This window comes from Podarcis cretensis, assembly GCF_951804945.1.
Source record: "Podarcis cretensis genome assembly, chromosome: 3".
Classification (NCBI taxonomy): domain Eukaryota; kingdom Metazoa; phylum Chordata; class Lepidosauria; order Squamata; family Lacertidae; genus Podarcis; species Podarcis cretensis.
The window spans coordinates 87434336-87451508 of record NC_137172.1 but is presented as its reverse complement, the minus strand read 5'-3'; the positions used below and the strand labels follow the sequence as shown (position 1 = coordinate 87451508).

The following is a 17173-nucleotide window of genomic DNA, read 5'->3' as shown; positions in this document are numbered from 1 at the left end:
TGCAGGTTGTGCGTGTTGTGGTCCTGCTTTCCTGCCTCCTGTGATTATCGTCACATGCCTTGAACACCCAGACGGTGCTTCAGAGTACTGATGGAACATGAATGTTTGGTGCAGCCAAAGCGAAACACGCAATTGCAATATGTTTGGCTGCAGCTAATCAAGAGTGGCCCACTCCACAAGCATGTCCTGAGCATGAACAACAGCACAAACGTCATGGGAGGGAGGTTTTATTCTTCTTGAATGTTTAGACAACCGAGCCTTTCAGCAACTGAAGAGTACTTAGACTGTTATTTTTCTTTGTAACTAGGTTATGTGGGTATGCAACTTATGCCGAAAGCAACAAGAGATCCTAACGAAATCTGGAGCGTGGTTTTTTGGAAGTGGTCCTCAACAGCCACCCAGTCAGGACGGAGCACTGAGTGATACAGCTACTGGTGGCAGTTCAGATGCACCTAGAGAAAAGAAAGCGAGGCTTCAAGAACGGTCAAGATCTCAAACACCCCTAAGCACAGCAGTCACCTCCTCACAGGAAATACCTTCTAGTGGTGTGCATACTGACAGGAGGAAAGGCACAGAGGTATCCCAGCAAGCTATGGGCCTGGAACAGAAGCAGACTTCATCAAGGTCTAGAAGTGAACCCCCAAGAGAGAGGTAACACTGATGCCAATGGGCCTTGCCCATATGGGAAGAATTGCAGCTATAATGTTAAGCAGTGGAGAGTGGCATTATAAATATATAAAATCTCAGTGCACTCTGGCCACACTTTAGTGGTGTGCAGAGGGGCACGTTGTCAATGGCTTTGTATATATGCAATATGGGAGACCTTCCCCAAAATTTGCCCACCCCCATACAGTGTCAGCAGGATTAATACTGAGAGGGATAGAGTAGGTTAACTGCAGTATCTACATGTCCTACCAAGTTGTACCGAAGGACAGAAAGGAAAACAGAGGAAGAGGAAGTTAATTGCAAAAGTAGGAGTTTCACAAAATACACATTTTCACCAGTTACAGATAGGTAGCCGTGTTGGTCTGCCATAGTCAAAACAAAAAAAATTCCTTCCAGTAGCACCTTAAAGACCAACTAAGTTAGTTCTTGGTATGAGCTTTCGTGTGCATGCACACTTCTTCAGATACACTGAAACAGAAGTTTCCAGACCCTTCTATATAGTGAGGTGGGGAGGGGTATTACTCAGAAGGGTGGTGGGAATGGGTGATTGGCAGATAGCTGTGATGAGCCTGTTGACGACTCTTAACGACTGCAATAGGTCTTACAGGAAAAAGCAAGGGGTGAGAAGGTGAAAAATGGCTTTGTCATGTATAATGAGAAAAGAATCCAAGGTCTTTGTTCAGACCAGGACTCTCCATGGTTTTAAGTTTGGTGATAAGTTGCAATTCAGCAGCTTCTCTTTCCAGTCTATTTCTGAAATTTTCACCAAACTGACATTAATTTGGAATATAGAATTACATGCATGTATGTTGGACTTTTTAAAGGCACAAATCCCAGCTTCTGTATATGTGGATAATTAAAGTTAGTATTAGAAAACAAATTGCCCTAAACTGAAAATAATTTGATAATATTAATCTGTAAATGACACAAGATGAATGAAACAACACTACATGAATATGCCAAATGTAACTCTTCTGCTGAGGTGGGATTTTTTTTTGGGGGGGGGGGACACAGCGGTGGTCTGTCACCTGAATATTTGTTGAGCTGAGTTGACTTCATTCATTGATGAAATAATTGTGAAATAGCTTGTGAAAGATGCAAACCTAAGCACGATTATGTGGGCTTAAGCATACACTGGATTGCACATTTGCATGTGAGACAACAGTTCTAAAGGAGGGGAGAGTATTCTTTGTGTATGGCTTACCTTATCTGTATGCTACTTGTCCATGGTGGACAATGTTCACACAAGCTCGCAACAAATTTCATCAGATTCTCAAAATACAGCATCAAATTTAAATAGGACAAAGCCAACTTCAAGTTCAACATTACAACAAAATTAACATTTGCACTTAGTTAAAATGTACCAAAAACAGAATTAAGATTAACTAGTTTTAGCGGGAAACCCCAAAACTAAATAACTGACTCTACACACACTGCTAGTCCTGGCTACTCTGAGGTGTAATGGCAGCCATTTTTAAATAGTTTGGGATCTTGAGGGCAGATATGCCCTGTCCCACATAACAGATCACATGATGTGGTGCATGCACACACTATTTGAATGACAATGCCCATCGATTTGGGGGGCAGCTCCCTCAAATATTTTATTGAGAGGGCTGAAGGGACCTCAGCCCCTAGGAGTTGGCTCCCGTGGTGTGAAGTAACAGCAGAAGCTGTTGACAGCAGAAGCAAAGGTTTGGCTGAATGGACCGTTAGTGTCCTGCATGCTCATAAGGCTTCTTTGGAAGGTGGTACTGTAAAATAGGCAGGAACTTGATGCTCCATACTTGCAGGGAAGTTAATGGAATGCTTGGAATGCTCTGTTATTGGTCAATGGGATTGGGAATAATAACAGCAGCAGCAACAACATTAATTATTATTTATCGCCCGCCCTTCACCAGCAGGTCCCAGGGTGGATGAAACAATTTCAAATTTAGAATTAAAAACAAAGCAAATTACAGTCACAGGACTAAGGTGGGTCCTGAGAACACAGACCTCATGTGTCATAGACTAGAGTAAAGAGGTGCATCTTCATAGTGAAGAAGCCAGGTACACCTCTTAATTCCACAATTCATGGATTAAGGTGAAGTTTTTAGATCCGTTCTCTTGCTTTATGGGTAATCACACTTAGTGATACTGGTTTCTGATCAACTTTGGGCATTTCTTGCTCCAGGCTTTCAAAATAACACATACTAGCTGCAAGCAAATAAAAACTTTCAGAAGGGCTCTAAGACTTCTTTCAACAGATGCTTTCAGATTTGCGTCTATCTTTACAATTTCATTTGTCCAGATCCATATTCATGCAGTTAAGATGCACGCATTTTGAAATCTGAGAGTCACTGCATAAATCCTTTTTTTTTTGCTCTGCTGAATGTTGCTGGGAGAGGATTCAGGGATTCCTTTGCTTACATGGAGAGACACTTACTGGCACAAATATTTAGACTCATGATGCCTTGGTCCTAAATGGAGGTTTTTTTAAAATGACTTTTATACATTCTTCTTTACCTATTCCCAAATGGAAATTATTTTTTAAAAAAACAATTTGGGGATTACTGAAAATAGATTTCATTATTTTTCTTTTAGCACCTGCCTTTCTGACATGACAATAATGATTCAGGTGATAATTAAGTTCAAAGGCTTTGTGTAATCTTCTCTTTAATTTATGGGGAAGAGCTGTAGCTCCCATGCTTTGCATGCAAAAGGTCTGAGGGCCAATTCCTGGTACCTCCAGGCCAGGCTGGGAAAAACTCCTGTCTTAAATGCTGACAGTCAGTGTAGATTATACTTAAGGAAGTGGACCATTGGTCTGGCACGATGTAATGCAGCTTTTTTTCTTTCTTTCTTTTTTTTTTTACTTACTTACTTATTGCAATGTAGCTTGCACAAAATTGGGCTCGGGCACATGCCGTTGGTGTGTGTGTGATTTGTCCCCTTCGTTCTCCTCCAGTGAGAAAGAAGAGAGCCAGTGTGGTATAGTGGTTAAGAGCGGTAGACTTGTAATCTGGTGAACCGGGTTCGCGTCCCCGCTCCTCCACATGCAGCTGCTGGGTGACCTTGGGCTAGTCACACTTCTCTGAAGTCTCTCAGCCTCACTCACCTCATAGAACGTTTGTTGTGGGGGAGAAAGGGAAAGGAGATTGTTAGCCGCTTTGAGACTCCTTAGGGTAGTAATAAAGCGGGATATCAAATCCAAACTCTTCTTCTTCTTCTTCCACCCCTTCCCATCAGGAAGAAGACACCTGCAGGGTCTGAACAGAATGGGAAAGGAGGTGTAAAAGGTGAGCGCAAACGAGTGCCAAAATCCTCACTCCAGCAGGGTGAAGGACAAAGAGATGAGAGGGAATTTAAAGAAAGACGTGATGGTAGAAGATTAGAGAAAGGGAGGTCTCAGGACTATTCAGACTTCCCACACGATTTTGAGGAAGGCAAAGCTATAGATGGAGAGAAGCAAAGGAAAGAAGATGACTATCACACTCGATACAGGAGTGATCCAAACCTGGCAAGGTATCCCGTAAAGCCGCATCCCGACGAGGAGCAGATGCGCATGCATGCAAAAGTTTCAAAAGCACGGCATGAAAGAAGACACAGTGACGTTGCCTTGCCACACACAGAAGTTGAGGAGCCCGAGGTACCTGAGAATAAACTAGGAAAGCACTCACAGGTGCAAGGAACTCAGGACATAAAGTCTCGCCCGGATACTCAGAGGGCGTATGCAATAGAAAGAACAGGTGATGTAAGGATTTCTGTTTCTAAACAATTAGCTAACCATAGCCCACCAACTCCCAGGCATAGCGTGGTTCCTACAGAGCACTTAGAATCCAAAAATCACGACCCCTTTAAAACACAGAGTCGCCTAGATCCTAGCTCTGCTATTCTCAGTCGGAAAGCAAAGCGGGAGAAAATGGAGACCATGCTAAGGAATGATTCCCTTAGTTCTGACCAGTCAGAATCAGTGCGGCCGTCTCCACCAAAGCCCCATAGATCGAAACGGGGTGGAAAGAAAAGACAAATGTCAGTCAGCAGCTCTGAGGAAGAAGGAGCATCAACACCTGAATATACCAGTTGTGATGACGTGGAAATAGAAAGTGAAAGTGTCAGTGAAAAAGGTAAGATAAAGATTTAAATATATATTATGTGTGTGTGGGAAATTGATCTAAACGTGCCTTTCCTGTCATAATTTACTGAAATTTTGTAAAAACAAAGGAGGCCGCGTTCTCTTTATAGCTTTTCCTATCATAGGGTTTCCAACCATAGTGCTTTACTCTGAGTCGTAACTAAAGAACAAAATATGCCCTCTGCTACAGAAAGCATCCTCTTCCCTGCCCTGATGAGTTTCTTCTGTCGGTTTCTGTCATTCCTCAAAAGGGCTCTGCTATGTAGATAGAATGCTTCAGAATGAAAACAACAGCTAGAGACTAGCAGCCCATAGTGATGTTTGCGCCCCATCTGATATAAATCACATTGTACAGCTATTCAAAGGAGAGCTTGTTAGATATTAAGCAGACTGCAGTAAACTGAGTATCTGAAATGTGGACAGACAGTACCAGAATGGTCTTATCTAAACACATTCCTTAGATGTCCCCACTGATTTCCCCACAATAGCCATGATCCAGCAACAAGAAAAAGAAGAACATGTGCCCAGATAGGGGATATAAGCATTTCTGCATTGTTTATTTGGAATGGGGTTAGTTTAAGATATGTGTTTTTCTGACAGAACCAAAGGTACTGTTAGGCAAGATGAGGTGGTCTCCGCAAGCAGAAAAAAATTCAGCTTATTATTGCATTTTCTGTTTTGTGCATTGGCATGTCTTGGTGCATCTTTGCTCTCAAATTCAAATTCTGGTTTGACTATTTTAGAGTAGTCAACCTTTTCTCTATCATATGGTAAATTGCAGCTGCAATCTCATACATACTTACTAGGAAGTAAGACCTATTTAATAATTGGACTTGCTTCTTAGAAAGCATGCATAAATGCACTGTGTGTTTTACCCAGTACTATGGATTGCTTTGCTTATGGTGTGAATAGTAATGGCAAGCCCATGGCATTGAAATAGAACTTCCCTTTAGGAAATTTCTAAAAATGGTTGGATGAGTTGATGTGATTTCATGGAATGTTCACAACAGTTCTATCTGACAAGGGAATTAAGTTGTTCTGATGTCCACAGTCCAGCATCTGTGAGAGAAGGGAAGTTGTCAGTTTGCCAAGGATTGAAAACTCACACAGAGATTAGCCTTGTAGGGCCAGCTGAGGACTGGACAGAGACCTAAGAGGTGGGGAAGCTAAGCTGAAGGGAGTAGGGAAAATAGCAGGGATGAAATGCCATGGTAGGGTCCATTAAGAAAATGTTGCCTTTATACAAATCTTTAGTGTGATTATGGCTGGAGTGCTGATAGAGTTCTGTTTGCCACACCTCAAAAAGGATTTCCTAGAAATGGAAAAGGTTCAGAAAAGGGCCAAACCAAAATAATCAAGGGGTTGAAGCAACTCTCCTGGTAAAGGAAAGTTTACACTATTTGGCACTTTCTAGTTTAGAAATAAGTAAAGGAGGACATGAGAGAGGTGCATAAGATTATGCATGTTGTGGACACAGAGTGACATTTTCTACTCCTCTCATAATACTGGAACCCAAGGCCATCCACTGAAGCCAAATGTTGGAAGGTTCAAGACAGTGGGTGGGGGGCACTTCACATAGCGTACGGTTAAACTTGCTAGAGATGTCCACTAACGTTGCAGTGTCCACCAACCTGGATGACTATGAAAGATTAGACAATTTTGCAGGGGAAATAATTTTTTTGTCAATGGCTATAAGAATGATAGTTATGTTCTACCTCCACTGTTGGAGGCAGTGTATCTGTGGCTGGGAATCCCAGATGGGGAGAGTACTGGTGTGCTTGGATCCTACTTGCATGCTTCTCATCTGGCATCTGGCTGGCCACAGTGAGAACAGGATATTGGGCTAGATGGTCCTTTGGCCTCATCCAGCAGGAATGTTCTTAACCTGAAGGCTGGTAGAGAATGCAGACACTGTGTAGAAGGGAGAGGGGGAAAACCATGTTGCTCTCCTGGCAGAAAAGGTGGAATATAAACATAATAATAACAGGAGTGGTTGGTGAGGAGGGGCATTGCAGAATGTGGCAGGATATTTTTAGTTTTTCAAGTATAAAACATTTCCAAGTAATAGGTGTTTTATGCATGCTTCTTTCTTTACATTTTTTCTTGCCCTTGTAAACCAGGGTCATGTATTATATCAAACATACCATACAGGGGTAGGACAGGCAAAATTAGCCAAGAAGCATTGCCCCATCATGTGAGGTGAACCTGAAGCTTCACATTTTTAGCCATTTCTGGACCTGTTTTCTTCGTTTCAATAAGCACTTGAAATAACTAGTTAGTTAAATCACATTAATTGTCTGATTTCTCCCAAATCATTGCTCCGTCATTGCCTTTTGTGAAAAACCTCCCACCCACTGGTTTGCTGTAGGAGGGACTAGCAAGATGTCTTCACCCGTGTGATTGGAGCATGCCATGGTTCATTATGAGGAAAAGCCAACCAGAACCTTGACAAGTTATCAGTAATTCTTGAACTGAAAAAAGTAGAAAATCAGAATGTTGTGAAATGTTTTTCATGCTTAGAATGATTTAATAATCTATAAAAAGAGGTATATATTTTTCCTGCAGCTCAGGAATTGTTTTCTTTTAATGGCATCAGTACTACATAGAATTGTGGAGCTGGAATATGTAGGAATGCAAAAAGAATTAGGGCAAAGACCAGATTTTATTGGATATTTTTTATGTGATATATGAACTCCTTTTTGGAGTTGGTGTTAGAAATAATTAAATTAATGTAAATATGTAATTTTACAAGCACAATAGGAATGAATTGGTTCAAATTAATCCTCTAGTTTTGCTAAACCTGATGCTAAATTGGCCACTAGATGGAGTCTGTGCAATATAAGTTTCATCTGTCATTTCCCATAAATATTTTCTTAAGTTAGCTACTGAATATTTTATCTACAGTTCCAGAAACATCTGCTAATTCATTGCCAAATTTCATAAAAGCTTTATCGTACCAGAGACGTTTTTGATATGCAATTTCCAAGAGCAGTTTTAAAGTCTTCTGATTCTGTACTTATATGGAAATAGAGTGTAGTTTTATTCACCAGTATGAATTTGAAAAATTCGCTGTAAGAGAGTCATATAGGGAGAATACCTCAACTCTCTTATCATTCATGCTATTAAGAAAGGGCTTGTTTTATATATCTTGTGGATGATAAAGCTTCGTGAGTTAAATGTTTTTCCTGAACCAAGAACTCTGGCTGGAATAGGCATTTGCAATGTTTCACAAGGTTGGCCTAATTTTAGAGTAGTATTCATGGCATGTGGGGGGTTATAACCCTTTTTTGGCTCATGGGCATATTTGACAACCAGAAAAAAAGACTAGGGACCCTGCAGCTTTCTCCTCCCCAGCTGCAATCTACCTTAAATTGACCCCTCACTACAATTAGGCTTGAAAAAACCTCCTCTGTTAGCTAAAGGAGGTTTCTTTCCACTAAGGGAGTGTGGAGGTATGGTGTCCCATTGGCAACCAATGTGTTAGCTGATATTTCAATGCTTTGAGTAGCTGTATCAGGAACTGTGTATAGTAATAGTTGCAGGTAAGTAGCCATGTTGGTCTGCCGTACTCGAAACAAAACAAAACAAAAAAATTCCTTCCAGTAGCACCTTAGAAGCCAATTAAGTTTGTTCTTGGTATGAGCTTTCCTGTGCATGCACACTACTTCAGAGACACTGAAACAGAAGTCAGCAGACCCTTATATATAGTGAGAGGATGGGGAGGGGTATTACTCAGAAGGGTGGTGGGAATGGGTGATTGGCTGATAGGTGTGGTAAACCTGTTGATGACTGTTAACGACTGCAATTGGTCTTACAGGAAAAAACAAGGGGTGAGATGGCTAAAGATAGCTTTATCATGTATAATGAGATAAGAATCCAATGTCTCTCTTCAGACCAGGTCTCTCAATGGTTTTAAGTTTGGTAATAAGTTGCAATTCAGCAATTTCTGCTTTGTCACTATGATGCCACAATTTAGGTTTCGCTCACAGATCTGAAATGGGGCACCAGTGAAGCAATGTGTTGTCAAATCTACCGCACCAACAGTACCGAAATCATATTGAAATACCCTTGACAGACTGGAACAGAACTGTAGCCATATCTTACTGACAGCCAGTGCTAGACCTTTGTTCTTGAACTTTGCTGGATAATAATTAAAGAGAAACCAAAACCTTAATCAAGCACATTTTAAAAGTTATGCTAGTGATGGCTTGCTTTGTTATCAACTTCTGCCCTTTGTCACACATTTATCCTTGAGCAGCCAATAGGAAGCATTGGTTGAGATAGGAAAAGAGATACTTCTGAGACCCACCTTGTGCCTTCCCAGTACCACCGTGTAATCCCTATATTCCTAGATCTGGGAAAAGGAAGTTGTGACTAGTCCTTCCAAAGCTCAGCACAGTACAGGATGTATCCTCTAAACCAATGAGGGCCGTAAGGTGGTGGTGAGAGACAGGATGTTAGGGAAGCAGCACTTTAGACCTGCGAACACAAACTTATTTGCATTTAGGTGCTTGGGGGAACTGTCACAAAGCAGAAACTGTTGATGGAGCCATATTTTTGCAGTGAAACACAATGTGCCTTTTATTAATCGCCTCAGCCATAGAACCACAGACTTGGAAGGAACCCCACTACTGTGGCATCCCCAAAAGGGTGGAATTCCAGCTTCAGCTTAAAAACTTCCAACAAAGGAGGGTCCACCACCACCCGGGGCAATCCGTTCCACCGTCAAACAGTTTGCACCATCCAGGAGTGTTTCCTGATGTTTACTCTTTTATTGTTTAGTCGTTTAGTCGTGTCCGACTCTAAATATTGTTTATTCTACTTAGAACCCATTGGGTGAGGTTGAACCTTCCAGAGCAGGGGTGGCCAAGGGGGTGTCCTGCAGATGTTACTGATGGGAATTCCCATTATCCCTGGTTACTGGCTGTGCTGGTTAGACTGATTGAAATTGTAGTCTGTAACATCTGGGGGGCACCATGTCAGCTACTTCCTGCTCTGGAGCAACAGAAAATTAATGTGGTCCATCACCTCTCTCAAAACTATGTAACCACACTTCCAGTAATGAGGATATGGGTGGTATGTTCAGAACCTTTGCTCTGCTTGCTTTATGAGAAGAAATGAAAACATTAACCCATATTGTCCAGATTTCCTTTATCTGTGTCATCACAATCCTAATCGTAGCTTGGCCTAGAAAATTGCGATGAGGATTAGGATGTGTTGCTTGTGGCAACATTAGAGAAGTATTAAATATTATATAAAATCTGCCATTTGTCTTCTATAGGGGCAAATCAGGTCAAAAGAAGAATAAAAGCACTTCTGTGGAATGAAATTTGACCTAGTGCAGTCAGCTTACTCTCTGCCCTTCTCCTGTCTCTATGACCCCCCAGGTCAGAGTGTGAATCATTTGGAGTTAGGTAAAATACATAGAAAAATACAAACTAATAATAATATTAATAATATTAATAATAATAATAATAATACCCTTGATTATATTTTTCAGGGTATCTGGTTTATTAAATTTTCTTTTTAATGAACATTAATACTACAATGGGACGCAGGTGGCGCTGTGGGTTAAAGCCTCAGCGCCTAGGACTTGCCGATCGAAAGGTCGGCGGTTCGAATCCCTGCGGCGGGGTGCGCTCCCGCTGCTCCGTCCCAGCGCCTGCCAACCTAGCAGTTCGAAAGCACCTCCGGGTGCAAGTAGATAAATAGGGACCGCTTACCAGCGGGAAGGTAAACGGCGTTTCCGTGTGCGGCTCTGGCTCGCCAGAGCAGCTTCGTCACGCTGGCCACGTGACCCGGAAGTGTCTCCGGACAGCGCTGGCCCCTGGCCTCTTGAGTGAGATGGGTGCACAACCCCAGAGTCTGTCAAGACTGGCCCGTACGGGCAGGGGTACCTTTACCTTTACCTTTAATACTACAATGTTCCTAACAGACATGCAGAACCCAAAATATATTATGTTCCATGTCCACCCTGATTGCAGTATTTTCATTCAGGCATCAATTAAACTGCTTTAGCCATTCAGTTGTTAGGAGTTTACGATGGGCTGATTTGAGGGTGTTGATAATGATTTGTGTTTCAAATGCTCCATGGTTTCTGGTAGATTTTGTAGTAATTTCACAGTGCTGCTGGCTCAGATGTCTACTCGTAAGTCAGTGGAAGTCATGGCCTTGGGGTGGGGCTCTCCATATAGTTTTGCAGCCCCTTCCTGTACCTTGTCCCGCTTTGCACAAGTAGTACATTAAAATATTTGTAGTGTCAACTAACCGCTACCATTGTGTTAGTACAGTGCTGACCTATAGTACAGTATATCACTGAGAAATCTGTAAGATGTTATAAAAGGTAAAAGTAAAGGACCCCTGACAGTTTGGTTTTGGTTTTTATGGAAGCCGCCCAGAGTGGCTGGGAAGGCCCAGCCAGATGGGCGGGATATAAATAATAAATTATTATTATTATTATTATTATTATTATTATTAAGTCCAGTCGCAAACAGCTCTGGGGTTGCGTGGTCATCTCACTTTCCTGGCCGAGGGAGCCAACGTTTGTCCGCAGACAGTTTTTCTGGGTCATGTGGCCAGCATGACTAAGTGAAACCAGAGCAGCGCACGGAAACGCCGTTTACCTTCCCACCGGAGTGGTACCTATTTATCTACTTGCACTTTGACGTGCTTTCGAACTGCTACATTCAACTGCTTTATTCAACTACAAATATTATTTTGTCTCTCCCTGCCCCATCTGCATGGGAGACAAAACTGCTGCAAAGGGAAGAGACCTGTGCCAGCGCTAAGAAAATCTCCATCTGCCTCTTTCGACTCACTTTCTTTCTGCCCATGGAAATGCCCCCAGTTTCCGGAAGAAGTGGTCCATGTTCTGTGAGTGCCCCTTGGCAGTTGCCCAAGGCTTGTCTCGGTCAGCAGGTGAGAGCAGCATCCAGTAAACATATGCCTTCTGGCCCAGCTTTAGCTGCTTTTGCCTTTGGATCAGGCAACCTGAAGAACAACTTTGCCAGGTGGTGGGCTTCTCTTCTTTCTAACCCAACTCACACATTTCTGTGGTGGCCTCCTATCTGTGAATTAAGGGTGGGTAGGTCGGGTTTAATTTGTGTTGTGCCCGTGTTTAAATTGCACAGCAAAAACTCAGTCTAAATGTACTAAAGAGGAAGAATGGCTGCCGCATTGTTACTGATTGCATTGATACTTGTGCTTCGAATAGTATTTGTCTGTGTCAAGTACTGGCAGATAAAACATTTATTTTCCCACCTCTGTGGGCAGGGAGCGGTGTTTTGTTTGGGGGGTTTCCCCTACCCCCCCCGTCAGACTGTCTCGTGGAGTCTCCTAAAATCATTAAGGATTCTCCGTAGCCAGAGAGGCTCTTTAGCATTGCACTGAGCATGTATAGATTAATGCAGTAATCAATGCTCTCTCCACACTGCAGAGATTTGTATTGATGGCTGTGGCTCTTGTGGCCTTGTTTGGTGTCACTGTTGTAGAGTGTTTGACATTGCAGAATAATTTGGCATTGGCTCAGGAGACAAGGACTACAGGGACTTGTCTTATAGACCTGGCTTTGTACTGATTTGTTTTTTGGAGGGGGGTTTCCTCTCTCCCCCCCCCCCTCTCCGCCCGTTGCGGTTACAGCTTTGCTACAGTCGCAGGCTGGAATTCAGCAACCTGCTTGAAGTCGGTTCTGCTTGTTTAGGTGCTCTGAGCTGAAGCTGCTATGTTTGCTGGTTTCCTTCAGTTTCTTCTCCATACGGTGTATTCGGGGACAGGTAATCTAATAGTACTGTCAGAATGGGAGGCTGTAGATGACTGTAAAATATTATTGCCAATCAGTCTGAGTTTTGAAAAGGTTTCTTCTGGTGGTGAAGTACAAGCATAAGGGTGGGGGGAAGAGATAAAAAGAGCCATTTTTCTTGCTCTTTCGGGGGCGGGCGGGTTCCTTTATCTTTCATAATACCCATTCCTGATTTTTAAGTATATAACTGTGTTTTTAAAATATAAGCTGACCTTTTCAACCATAAATATGTGTTTAGATTTTTTAAAATTTTATTTTAAAATAACCTGTCTGTAAATGTAATTCTGGACAGGGTAAATCTCATTTAGCCATAAACAATATTGCACGTTCGAGAAAGTAATCAGATTTCAGAGGTTTTGATGGTCAGGGAACATATAATCATTCAGATATATTATTTTTAGCTAATCTGTTTGGCAGAAGAGAGTTGGTGTGCCCTGCGTCTCCTGAGTCGTGTTGTGGTTAGTAAATTTCATAGCCTTCAAATTGCAATAATGCAGCCTGTGTATTATCATATAGTATGCTTTTGGATTTATTTATTTTTAAATACAATGTTCCCAGTTGAAAGCATTGCATTTCAGTTTTAGGTATTCATGACTCTAATCTTGAATGTACCGTATTCATTTTTTGGCACTTTATATAGCAAACTGAACACAGGGAAGCTAAGGAGAGAAAGCAATCAACAAATTCTAGACCAACCAACTTTGGTTAGCAATATCATGTTTGCCATAAAAATAATGTTGTGAAAGATAAAGTGTCTGAGCATGTTTGTGAGAGAGAAATTGTATAATAGAGTACACATTCTTGAATGCTGCTGTTAAAGTATCATTGTCATTAAGAATTAGGGACTCCATTTAATATGTCTGAAGTGAAATGGCACAAATAACAATGAGAGAAGGTATATTGTTTGCTCTTCAGAGGGAGAAATCTGTGCCTGAATGTGAATTTGTGCCAGTGCTCCTTCTTGTATGTTGCTTCCTGTCAGTTGCAACCATACTCTTGTTCCCTATATATTCAGGCTTCATCCTTGAGGCAAGGTTGACAACATATTTGAGTGGGCTGTCAGCTGATGCCTCTCCCTCATTGGCAACAGGGAGGCGCTAACTGGTGATGCCTACAGTTGGGGGGAATGCAGGGCAGGATTCATGTGGTGAGCTCTACCACAACATGTGCCCAAGTATGCCAGTTTATGGCACCAGATTTGCTATGATGAGTATGCTGGCTTTGCACAACTACATACTTGCACACACCTCCTTCCATATTCACATGCCCTTGCACTAAGTTCAGAGGGGGAGGACCTGCCCATGATCCCACTGTTAGCCGAAGTTTGTAGGGTGGGGTGCATGAGATGGCCTTCTCTGTGGTGGCTCCCTACTTCTAGAATCCTTTGAGGTGTGTCTGGTACTGATACTACACTAACATTTTCATGACAAGTGAAAATGCAGCTCTTTGCACAGCCTTTTGGGAGGGGATGAGAAGTGTGATGAGTCACTTGGCCATGATAGTATCTAGTTTGTTTCAGTATTTTTTTTCTGATTCTTTTTATTATAATTTTAAAAGTAATTGTATATATAATATGGTTTGTTGTTTTTTAATTTTATTTACTGTACTTCGTTTGAATGAAGGTGTGGTTTTGTTCTGCCCTGGGACTATCTGGTGAAGAACAGATGATAAATGTTAAAACTAAATAAATATGCATAGCCATAATTTGATCTAGCATGTCAAAAAGGAGAGGAACTTTAGGAAAGATTCTGCAAGTTCAGCAACAACCCTAGCAAGAAAGCTCCCTAAACTATGGCTAATGTTAACTGTGGTTTGATTAAGAACATAAGAAGAGCTTGCAGCATGATGCCAATGGCCCATCTGGACCAGCATCTTGTTCTCAGCTGGCATCTGGATGCCTTGGATTATTAGTTTCATAATGCATTGTTTGGAGTTGGCTTGTTTCAAGCAAACCATAGTTAAAATTAAAATGGCCAATCTATGATGACATACGAAACCGTGGTTAATCTAAAAATTAAAGCAGGTGCATCAAAAGCAGATTGGGGAAGGGTAGGCTTACTCTTGTAATATTAAACTTTGGTTTAACATAAGGGTTGGCTATGTACTTGTACTGAGCATATATATATATATATATATATATATATATATATATATATATCCCAATGACAAATAAATGTGCCATTGATGCTGATGCTGCTGGTTGTTGTTGTTATCCTCTTCATCATCTGTATTACAGCTCCGTAAAGTAGTTTGACATTATTAGCCCCCTATTACAGGTTTGGGTGGGGCTGGGGATAAGAGATAATGAATGAGCTGCTTTAGACTAACTAATGAATTCATGGCAGAGGTAAAGCAGAGTCTGCACAGTTTGCATTAGTTGATAATCAACAATAGCAGAGTGGCTAACAGTGCAATCCTGTGCATGTTTACTCAGAAGTAAGTTCTGCTAATTTCAATTAGACTTATTAGGTAAGTGTGCAGAGAATTGCATCTTCTTGTACAGAATCCTGATCGGTATTCTAAACTGCAACTCTGCGAATTGATTATTATAATTCATTTGTTGGTCATCATTGCATAACACAGAAGCATATACATCTCTCTCCATTACTTCACATCATGTAATTCATTCATCTTTTCTGTCTACCCCTTTTACTTGTGTGTCATCTCAAGTACATTTCCAGTTTTGCCTCCATTATTCAAATTAATATTGTGTATATATACTACTACACACCACACAAATTAATTTTAACTACTATCAATTGCTTACTAGCACAGCTATGTGTATGTCACTTGTTGTAGCTTTGGTTGCTTCTGTCTCCCCCAAATAGTGAGATGTTGAGAGCAGTTTTACTGGAAATTGATTATGATGGTGTGATATTTCTGAGTTGGATCCAGCTGAAGTTAGCTGAACTTGAGTTCCATTGAAATCAGTAACACAAGTTAGCCATCATTTAAGTGCTATTGATTTAAATAGGAACTATCTGCAGCTAACTTTAGCCTGAAGTACAGTCCTATGTATTTGCAAATGTACACAAGTAGGCCATATGGGGCCTGGAGCAAGCAAGCAGCTGCTCAAAATTTACTGCAGTTGGAAATTGTGGGGTTGACACAATCAAGCTTGTGTTTATAGCATGCAAATAGTGTGTGTTGTTTTATATGTAGAGGGGTCCAAGGTTCAACCCTAGGCACCTCCACTGAAATCATCTCAGGTTACAGGAAATATGGTACCTGAAATCTAGAAGAAATCTATCAGAATGGAGCTAGATAGGCCAGAATAAATAGCCCAGTTCTGCTTGATGAAATGAGTTATATTGGGTCATGGGCTCATCTTTCTCTGATATGACTGTGAGGAAGATTTTGGTTTCACTTAACTGTAGCTTAAACCCAACAAACTGGTTAATCGTAAGCATGGATTGTTTGAAACAAGCCAGCTTCAAAGCATGGATTATGAAGCTGGCTTGTTTTATCAAACCACAGTTAACATTAATCATAGTTTAGGATTTGGATGACCCACTAAACTCTGGTTAATCTGAAAGTGTAGCAGAAGCTTCAGATTTCCTCCTTGTGCCTGTGCTGAAGGAGAGAATGAGAGCATCCACCCCTGGGTAGGAAGACTTGGCTCAGTCTGGTATTGCTAAACTATGATTTAGCACACGTATGGGGAAGCTATAGTCTTCTATATGTTGTTGAGCTACAACTCCCATTGTTCCTGACCATGGGCCATGCCAGCTGGGTCTGATGAGAGTGATGAGAGAAGTCCAACAACACCTAGAGAGCCATAGGTTCCTCAGACTTGATTTAGGATGTCATCTGAATGTGGCCAATCTCCTTGTATTTTTATATGCTAGCAACATCAGCATCTTGAAACACTGTAATATAGAAACAGTCTTAACAAATTATAAACTCAGCCAAAACATAAACTCAATCATCATGCAAGATCTGCAGTTGAATAGGGAATTGTATATTATTATTATTATTATTATTATTATTATTATTATTTCTAAATTCAAACACTAAATTCAGTTCAACTCATAATACAGTTAATGCATTTCCTTCAGAATACATATTTCATTTCTTTCCTTTCCTATATATTCCAGGTGATTTGGATTATTACTGGCTTGATCCTGCCACGTGGCACAGTAGGGAGACATCTCCTATTAGCTCGGTAAGAAATATGCCAAATTGGTCTATTGGATTAAATTAAAATAAACGATTATTTTTTTTATTATCATTATGGCGTTGGTTGGTTCTTAACATGATGATGTGAAAAAAGACTGTGAGTTGTTTTTATGAATAATCACAAAACATCTTTAATAGGTAGGATATTTTTGTAGAAAATCTACTCCTTCATCCAATGAATAAACTTAATAGAAAAATGGTATGCTAAACCATAAGGAGTTGTGTACTTTGTCTTGGATCGTAAGTGTGCCTACCGTTCTAAGTACTATGCTGGAGACAGCAAACAGTTTAAATAACCAGCATAGGCAACATGCGGTCCATTGATAACTATAAAAATAGATGCCCAACACCTTTATTACATCGGGGAAAAGACTGTGGCTTACAGACTTGATTTGTATGCATAAACAGGAATTTGCTTC

The 17173-nt window shown here is 41.1% G+C and overlaps 1 protein-coding gene across 50 annotated transcripts in view; it reads left to right on the top strand.

Moving 5' to 3' along the window:
- The window catches only part of RIMS1 (regulating synaptic membrane exocytosis 1), a 228609-nt gene that overhangs the window by 103306 nt on the left and 108130 nt on the right, over window positions 1-17173 (top strand). For 46 of the 50 annotated variants that reach the window (XM_079970358.1, XM_079970354.1, XM_079970353.1 and 43 more), the window contains 4 exons: window positions 308-651; window positions 3892-4769; window positions 12977-13033; window positions 16673-16740. In XM_079970358.1, the coding sequence (XP_079826484.1) occupies window positions 308-651; window positions 3892-4769; window positions 12977-13033; window positions 16673-16740 (1347 nt within the window). The remainder of the gene's footprint in view (window positions 1-307; window positions 652-3891; window positions 4770-12976; window positions 13034-16672; window positions 16741-17173) is intronic. The other 4 variants (XM_079970341.1, XM_079970366.1, XM_079970322.1 and 1 more) reach the window with 1 other exon arrangement.